The 9,675-nt window shown below is 41.4% G+C and overlaps 1 protein-coding gene across 1 annotated transcript; it reads right to left on the bottom strand.

Annotated features, from left to right (window-relative positions):
* Positions 1–9,675, bottom strand: LOC116402073 (GTP-binding protein At2g22870; the record flags this gene model as incomplete). The annotated part of the gene is given in 5 exon segments (XM_031880869.1): positions 1–420; positions 523–685; positions 9,136–9,205; positions 9,296–9,560; positions 9,562–9,675. Coding segments are annotated over 5 exon segments (822 nt in total), but the record flags the coding sequence as incomplete, so codon positions are not given.

The raw sequence follows: 9,675 nt of genomic DNA, 5'->3' as shown, positions 1-9,675 counted from the left end.
TTTGATAATGGACAAATCCACTATTTTTGTTCTTCCTTTTTTCTTTTCCAAAGAAAAAATTTCACATTTTAATCTCTCTGGAACTTTCCAATGAAATTGACATAAAATTAGAAACAGAAAAGGGCAAATGAATTTCTAACTTTTGATTACAATATATTATACAATATGAATAGCCAGTTTTTAAAACTAAACAAGGCTCTAGATCACTACTTATTGATCCCAATAATTCCTTAGTTGGGACATGTATAGAAGTAATTCATCCCGACCTAAACCTGTGACACTACCAGTCATGATCCAAGAAGGATGTACCTTGTAATTCTGTCTGATAAGTTGTTGGAACTCCCTGATGTTCTCGTCAGGTCGTTTTCCTTTGCTCACCTTCATTTTGTCACATTTCGTGAACACAAATGTCATCGGTATCTGAAAATGAGCAACACAGCATAAGATATTTGGAAATCACATGTGTATTCAACTAGTACTGCATTTCAACATAAGCAATGAACTTAAATTTAGATTGCATACGTTATTTCGGCCAAGCCAATTGGCACAATCCAAGTCTATTTTTTGAGGTGGAACACTTGCATCAATGAGAAGCAGCACGGCTACTAGAGTATCTCGGTTCATAAAATACCCTTTTGTGAATGAGGACCAATCCATTCGAGCAGTTTCTGAGACTTTGGCAAAACTGAATCAAATTTGAAGTGTTAAACAACTTTAAAAGTTAAACAAGTTGTATAAGTAGAAGTAGGGATTGCTTTACATTTAGAGTAAAATAAGTTAATATAAGACATAAATTAGTTATAGAATGTCGAAAATCAGTGTCTGATACATAATAAGTTAAGAACTATATCTACAAGAAGATAGCAATGCTCTTCCGACCTATTTTTGGTCGAAAGTCGAAACCTTTTTGTTTAGATACCTCCTAAAAAAGAACCCAAGAACACAAACTTAATAGATTATATCAATGAGGAACCTACAACATACCGTAGCTTTTCAAGAGGGCTATTCTCTACCAAAACTCACATCTCTGACCTTCCTTTCACCTACTATTCAAACTCTATAGCCAATTACTATAACACCCTTACTACTTAATTATACTAATTATTCTAATATTTCCCTAACTAGGAGTTTTTTTACATGAAAAAATTGTAAGCATGAGAACTTGAGAGGACTCTGTCCTAAGACGAACTTTCTGATGAATGAGGTAGGTGAAAACTTTTATAAATTTTTTTTTTTTATAAGAGACAAGTATATTCATATAACAAAACAGAACATCCTAAGGGCGAGGGACAAGAGGGCCCTCCCCGGAAGAAGCAAAAGAGCTAGGACATAATGGCCTTCCAATTGTTGAAAATCATAGAAAGGCTATAATTACAAAAGTGTTTGGTGTAATTCGTACTCCACCAAGAGGCTGTGTGTTGAACCACAGTCCAAAAAGAATCAAAAGAATTAAATCTATCTTCAAAAATTCTGCTCTTCCTTTCTTTCCAAATGCTCCACAAAAGGGAACGCGACGCACATTTCCATAAGATGTTTCCTTTAGGGCTGTAACCTATAATATTAAGACCTTCAATCATCCATCTATCAATCTTGCTAGGAAGGCAAAACTCCAAGTCGAAAATACCAAACAGCGTGTTCCAAGCTTTTCTTGTGAAGGGACAATGTAGGAATAAGTGATCCAGCGTTTCCTCATCTTTAGCGCATAGGCAACACATCGAGGGGCTAAGCAATGTGTTCTGGATTTTTTTTTGTAGTTTCTCATGGGTGTTGAGGCTTCTGTGAGCAAGCGACCATAAGAAAAACTTTCACCTTCTTCGGGATTTTATTCTTCCAAATCTGACGAATCAAGGGGACGGCAATGTTGGGGGATCTCTTAGTTAAGTTAAGAAAAGTAGATTTTGTAGTGAAGTTGCCATTCATGTTAGGAATCCATTTAAGACTATCATTCCTTTCAGTGGGGGCCCAAGAGTGAAGAATTTCTAAAGCTGAGGCCGCATTGGCAATCTCGTTGTCGAGCATATTTCTTCTAAGGCCCAAATTCCAAGAATGAGTAGCAGTACACCAGCAATCAGCCACATAAGCTTCCTTATTCAGCGCCAAAGAAATAAGTTAGGGAATTTTTCTGCAAGTGTTTCCGCGACACACCATTTATCCTTCCAAAATTTGATTTTTGTTCCTTCTCCCAAAACAAAAGCAGAAAAATTGAAGAATATCTCCTTATGCTTTAAAATCAGCCCATAATCTATGAGATTTTCCCCTGTTTGGATCTTTGGTAGACCACCCATTCTCATCTAAACCATAGATGGCCACAATTAATCGCCTCCATAATGAGGTTTCTTCCTTACTAAACCTCCAAACATTTAGTGAGAAGAGCAATATTCTTTTGCCTAAAAGAGCCAATCCCAAGACCACCGTAACAAGTTGGGGTGGAAGTGCATTCCCAGTTGACGAGATGAGCAATTGGATTCGTAGATCCACCTGTCCAAACAAACTTCCTGATCATCTGTTCCAATCTATTAATAACGCCAACTGGAGCTTGAGCAAGGGAGAAGAGATAACAAGGGAGGCTGTTGAGAACTGATTGCACCAGAGTTAGTCTACCCCCTTTGGAGAGGGATACATTCCTCCACCTATCAAATTTGTGTCTGAATCTCTCTTCAAGATTGTTCCACATCTCTTTTCTATTATGACCCCTTCCAATAGAGAAGCCCAAATATTTAAAGGGAAGATTATCAACCGAGCATCCCGTAGATTCACTAAAAGGAGCTAAGTCATCATTGCTAAGGTTAATACCGATCAGGGAGGTTTTAGCTTTGTTAAGGGAAAGACCGGCTCCCATAAGGAAGATATTAACCACCTTCCACCAGTTCTCCAGATTTCCATCCTCCCAAGAGAGAAAAGAAGCGTGTCGTCTGCGTACTGAAGATGGGTTAAATCTTCTGACAGGTTCTCAAAATGAAAGCCTCTTAAACTCCTTTTCTCATTACAGTAGTGGATAAGGCAGCTAAGAGCATCTCCCACAATCGTAAAAAGAAAAGGAGCAAGAGGATCACCTTGACGAATGCCCCTTTTAGCAATAATTTTTCCTCTAGGCCTCCCATTGACAATTATGGAGAAATTAGTTGTCGACAAGCATCCCCAAATCCATTTCCTCCATCTCTTACCAAAGCCTTTAAGTTTCATGATCATATCAAGAAAAGACCAATCCACCTTATCATAAGCTTTCTCCAGGTCGAGCTTCAAAAGCACGCCTTTTCTGCCTCTTAAAGACCATTCGTCAACAGCCTCGGAAGCAGTTAAAATAGCATCAAGGATTTGCCTTCCCTCCACAAAAGCCATTTGAGAGTCATTAATTATCGATGGAAGAACTTTTTTAAGCCTTGAAGCAAGCACCTTGGAGATAATTTTATACAAGGAGGTAATCAAGCTAATTGGTCTGAAGTCACTGACACGGCCCGCCTCTTTCTTTTTTGGGGATGAGGCAAATATAAGTCTCGTTACATCTTCTATTAATAACTCCGTTTTTAAAAAAATCTTGGAACACCCTTACGAGGTCGGGCTTCAGAATGTTCCATGATTTTTTATAAAACTCTCCAGTCATGCCATCAGGGCCAGGGGACTTGAGACAACCCAATCATAAAAACAGCTTCTCTAATTTCTTTTTCGGTAAAGGGAGCCTCAAGTAAATTCGAATCCTGTAAGCTAAGGCCTCTCCAATTAAGACCGTCACAAATAAACGGCGAGGAGATCCTTGTGCCATATAACATTGAAAAGAAGCTGAGGATCTCATCCACAATCTCCTTCTCTGTGACAAGAGTCTTCCCATCAATACTAACCAAGGAGGAAATAATACTTTTACTTTTACGAGCCGAAACCCATCTGGGAAGAAGCTTGAGTTTTCCTCCCCTCCTAAGCCAGTGAAGCTTCGACTTCTGAATCCACAACTTCTGTTCTTTCACAATCAAATCAAGCAGAGCCCCTCTACAGTTTTCTCTTTCCTTCACATTTTCCTCGTTGAGACAGCTTGACTCTTCAAGTGAGTCAAAAGAGTTAATCTTATCAATCAGCACCTGTTTTTGGGAGAAAATATTACCAAAAGTCTCCTTATTCCAACTTTTTAGTATGGCTTTCAGACCTTTTAGCTTTTCCATGAAAGAGAATATAGGCCAGCCATCAGCCTCCAAACTGCCCACCAGTTCTCAACATTTTTAAAGAAAGAGATGATGATCCAGCCAAGCATTTTCAAATCTAAAAGGTGTGGGACCCCAGGAATGAGCCCCCATTTTTAAAATTATCGGAAAATGATCCGATGTGGTACGAGGAAGTCTTTCCACTCTTACTTCTCTAAAGAACTCCATCCAAGGCTTGGAGAGAAGGAATCTGTCGAGCTTTGAAGCAGCGGGCCTAACCCCTAATCGGGACCACGAGAACCTTCCGTTTCGGAAGGGAATATCCACCAGGTCCATCTCCTCAATCAGGTTGTTAAATCGAAGCATGCTTCTAGTCGGGCGAGTGCCAGAGCTCTTCTCATTCAACCATCTGACTACATTGAAGTCACCCCCTACGCACCAGTTATCATTGCACAAGCCATATAAGCTAGAAAGCTCCTTCCAGAATTGGTTTCTACGTTTATAAGACGAGGGGCCGTAAACACCTATTATCCATCCACAGAAACCAGCATTAAGTTTACAATGAATAGAAACAGAGAACTCCCCTTGAATTGAGTCATCTACCGTGAGTGATTCCTCTTTCCACAATATAAGAATACCACCCGACGAACCATAAGCCTCTAAGGAAGCCCATCCAACAAACCGACTACTCCAAACGGACTTCACCAACTGACGATCGACATTGCTTACTTTAGTTTCTTGCAGAATTACCACATCTGGATTGAATTTCGTAAGCAGCTCTTTCACAATCGCTCTTTTGGGGCGAGCATTAATACCCCTTACATTCCAAGAGATAACTAACATGGATCACCCTCACAGTCCGGCTTATTATTATCTTTTTCCGCTTGGGCTTCCCTTTCCCAACTACCTAGCAGTGCTTTGACTTCTCTAGTAAGCTTTTTGTTGTTGTTGTTCAAGGAGGCCCCACCCTTCCTATGTTGTTTCCCTTTTCTGGTTACAGCCCGAATGCATAGATCATATTCAAGTAGAGCCGCTATCACCTCCTTACTCAATAGAAAAGGATTCTGTATAGAAGCTGCTGGTTCTAATTCGGTTACGCTTTCAATTTCAATTAATTCTTCATTGGAAAAAGGAAGCTCATTGGTATCCTCAACAGCTATTATCTGGAGACCCTCTTCCCTGCCTCTTTCCGTGGTGCTTACCTCATGGAAGAGTCTTTGGACGTCGGAAGAAAGATCTGAGATGTGCTGCACGTCGTCGGCTTCAAGAGGAGCAAATTTATTTTCAGATATGAGACTGCCCGGGCTAGAAATAGGAACGTCCAAAGTTGGATCTATTTCTCCATGAATGCAGTCTGATGTGAACGTTAAGGTTGAAGGGCCTCCCTTGCCGTCAGGTTGGTTTGTAGAGCAGATCACACTGTTTTTAAAGAAAGGTCGAATTTCTTCCTTTTCTGCAAACTATTTTGGTGGGCTTGGGCAGTTTTAGTAACAGAGGTTGATTGGCACGGGTAGCTTGGGAGTTTTCTCTAATAAAAAGCCCAGTTTGCTTTTTAATATTAGTGGGCTGTTGAATAAGAACTTCATCCACTGCTATGCCTTTCCCTTTTAAATCAGGGAGGCCCACATCTGTAATGAGGCCCACTTCGTTGGTCAAGCCCAATCTATTAGTCAAGTCCATTAGGGTTTGCTTGGGCGGTAAATTTGAATTTGTTCCTCTAGTCTCTCCGTCAGTTTGCAGAGAAGGACAGAATTTTCCAGCTTCTTCTGTCGCCGTACTCACCATCTCAGAATTTTGAAAAGCGAAAACTGCCAGCCTTGAGTTCGACTTCTCCACACACCAAATATCAATCGGATTCGGATCCGGGCCACCCGGACCTTTGAAGAACTTCTCAGCTTGTTCCGACGAGAAGGATCCATGGATTCCGGCGACTTTATCAATAAGAAGATTGGGATCTTGGAAGGAAACCACCTGCACAAGATAAGAATCGGGCCCTTCTATCAACTCAAAGTCCGCCGGAATGAAGCCGCAGTAGCTCCCTTTAACTTTGATATTCACTTCCAAGCAGTTAATGAGGCTCGAATTTTCTTCCGCAAACTCAATGAAGCCTCCAAACTTATCACCAACCCTCTTAAACACCTCCTCGTTCCACAGATGCAAGGGAAAGTTTCTTAGTTTGATCCATCCTCCATAAGATGGAACAAGCGCCATTCTCCCATGTTTTTTTGGATCCCACCATTCCATTTTCAAGGTTAAAGGGCCGTAGGTAGCCCAGTCCTTGTTCATCGTGAGAAGTCTAGCTATCGTCTGATCAGGGCATTTGAGCAAAGCTTTATCCACGTGGAACGGATTGATAATAAAGGTTTTTTGTGTTTGATTTTGAAGGACGTCCAGAATCCTCTGCCAATCGTCATGGAAATCGCGCTTAGTGACCACCAGAGTGTCCTCCCAGCAAATCTTTCTAACTCTTCTTCCTCCTTTGCTTTTGCCTTCCTCTTGACTATGAGAAACCCTTGGATACCCTCCATGATTAGAGATTCGCAAAGGATGACGAAGCTGATAATGAGATTCCCGTCTGCTTCCAAAGGAAGGCTTATGGATTAATTTCTTCTCAGAATGGAGGGCCCTAGAGTCGACTTCGTCATTCAAGAAATCCATCAGTAAGCGCCTAAAACTTTCCCATCCTTTTAAATCAACACCAGCTGGGACCACTATGTTTCCTTTTTTCCCCGACTTCAGCACCTTCGAAATCTCCAAGAAGCTTCCTCTCTTGTTTGTCGTCTTTTGGATCCAGGTGAAACCGCCATTACAGTGTCTTTCTGAAAAATTTTTGGGGCTTCGGGGTCTGCAGAACTTCCTCCAAGGAATCAGCCAGCCAGCCAAAAAGAGATTCTTCTCCAAAAAGGGTATAAGACTTATTCAAATGAGCTTCGGTTAGGCGTATCACCCTTCCTCTACTATTCGGATCAAACTCGCAGGAGAAGGATTTATTTTCAATTTTTGTCGAAATCCGTTTTGATGTCCCCATAGTCGTTCAGTGAGGAGATGATCGGAGAGGATGAAGTCAGTCGGGGATGAAGAAATAATCGGATGAAATGTTGGCATCCCACATCAGAAACATAACACAAAGACACTTTTGAAACAGCATCTGAGAAATTGAAGATGATGGGGTTCGTCAGCGGCAGGAGAAGTCAGTTCCAATGGGTCAAGATCTCAACCCCAAATCTTAGATACCGTGTGAGATAGCCAGAAAAGAACGAAGCTACTGAAGATTCGGCTAGCGGGATGACGGCGAAAGATGGTTAGGTGTTGAACGGCTCGACTGACGACGAAATCCGTGGAGGAAGTCGGAGAGAGCGACGCCGATCAAGGCCGGTTGACCCTTCAAATCGGCCTGAAGAGTTGCGGTGCAACGTGGTGATCGTCGTCCGGTGAGTCGAGCGGCGCAACGGAGGTCAGATTTCGGTGGGTGGTTCGTTGGCTGGCTTTTGTTAGTCGTAGGAAGACATTGCCTAGCCGTCGCCCCCTCAATCTTCACGAACTCTGACCAGACGACCCGTACCCGACTCGTTCCGTTTGAAGACTCCCAGATCGTGTTTCTCAGATCCGCCGATCCGTTCGACGACGCTCAGTTCCCCTCAGATTCAACGACGCTCAAATCCGACGCCCAGTTCCGCGCTGCTCCGGTCCCCTCACGTTGAGGAGTAGCGCGAAAGGCAAAACCCATTCTGGAGCAGTACTGAATAGTTCCTCGAGCTCTGTTGGACGCCACGCTGTAACTGCGAAGTTGAGCCTTGACCTCGCACACCGAAATCGAAAGGGAAAGCTGTTCAATGAGCTTCGGAAGGCCGGCGACGGAGCTTCGGGGCCGGCGATAGATTCAGATCTAACCAATAAAAGTTTTTGAATAAAAGTTTTTGAAAGTAGTTTTTTAGAAATGTTTTGTAAATCAAGCTACTCAACAGCTTCTGAAGTTTCCAGTCATGGCCGAAAACTTTTATAAATTAATTCTCAAAACCTTCATAATTTTGATTCCAGAGTTCAATTCAATTTTTAAAATTCTTAAAGAGAACCCCAGCTGGTCAAAAAATATGTTTCATCTTTCACGATATTTTCCTGCTTACTAAGTTCTATGAAAGCTTTATTTCTTGCAAAAAAAAAAAAACAAAGCAGAAGTATAGCAGTATAGCACCACTAGCATGAAAATAAAATAAAACACTTAAAATAAGCCTCTAATGCGTCAAATTAGTAGTTATAATCACTTAAACAGGTTTACATAGTAGTTGGAAAATCCTCCAGTTTACCTATTAGTATTAATAAAGAAATTATAGACAAGATCGACCCTATGACAATCCGATCATCCAAACAGCAACAGAAACTAGAGAAGTAGCTGTCAACTTAAAAGACCAAGCACACCAATTTGGAGGAGCAATGCTGTATTACTAAGAGAAAAAGAGTAGATAGCAGCCGTTGAATTACACAACTAAAAACCTGAAAAAAGTACAATAGCAGTTGCTAGCAAAAATGAAAAACAGTACTTTATGTTCCTCCAAAGTACTAATAAAACCATATCAGTTAACATAGAATCTCCAAAAGGTGTTTAGGCTTCCAACATCGATGGAGTGAGCTATAACCATGTTTGAGGCTCCAATTATAATAGTTGGTGTTTACAACTACTATAACCTAACAATAAGGTTAACCATTGTATTACTATTTCAAATTCCTCTTTGGACTGTATTTATTATTTCATACTCAGACTAAAATAGGCTGCTTTCTGCACTCCATACACCAACTATTACACTCACATACGACTATAGTAACCAATTCAGTGTGCCCAAATACCCCCAAATAGCTATCCAAAACAAAACATCGCAAAAAAAGGACAGCCCCAGCAAGCAAAAACGAAAAGTAATAGCACAAATTTTCACATAAACATATAAATGACTAGACTTATGCAAAAGAGTAAAACCCAAATATAACTTGCAAGAAAAGAAACAGGAATTACCCATAGCCTGGTAAGTCCACAATGTACCAGCTTTTATTCACCAAGAAGTGATTAATCAGCTGCGTCTTCCCTACGACCAAACAGAATTTCAATAGCATTAACCACTAATACAATCCAATAGCACACTGAATAGTTATAAAAAACCTAAAATCAACCAAACCTGGCTTCTTAGAAGTAAGAGCAACTTCCTTTTTGCGAACAAGAGCATTGATAAGGGAAGATTTACCGACATTAGAACGACCCAGAATCGCAAATTCAGGTTTGCTGTCTTTAGGGCAATCCCTAGCTCGAGCGCTGCTTTTGACGAACTCAACCTCCTTGACACGGGAGTCGCCGGCATAAGGGCCGAGCACAATGTTGGAACCTGGAAGGAGCATTTCATCGGAGATATCATCGGCGTCGACTCCAGGAGGAATAAACAGAACCCGTGCGAGCGAATCGAGCAGAATCAGAGATTGATGACTTGGCGGTGGCGTTGGAAGAGGAAAAAAGGCGGGATGAGAAAGTGAGAGAATGCGGGGAGGGCCTAGGAGAGGAAGT

This window comes from Cucumis sativus, chromosome 2 (assembly GCF_000004075.3).
Source record: "Cucumis sativus cultivar 9930 chromosome 2, Cucumber_9930_V3, whole genome shotgun sequence".
NCBI classification, from domain to species: Eukaryota; Viridiplantae; Streptophyta; class Magnoliopsida; order Cucurbitales; family Cucurbitaceae; genus Cucumis; species Cucumis sativus.
Note: the sequence above shows the minus strand (reverse complement) of the source record. Positions and strands in the feature narration are given on the sequence as shown.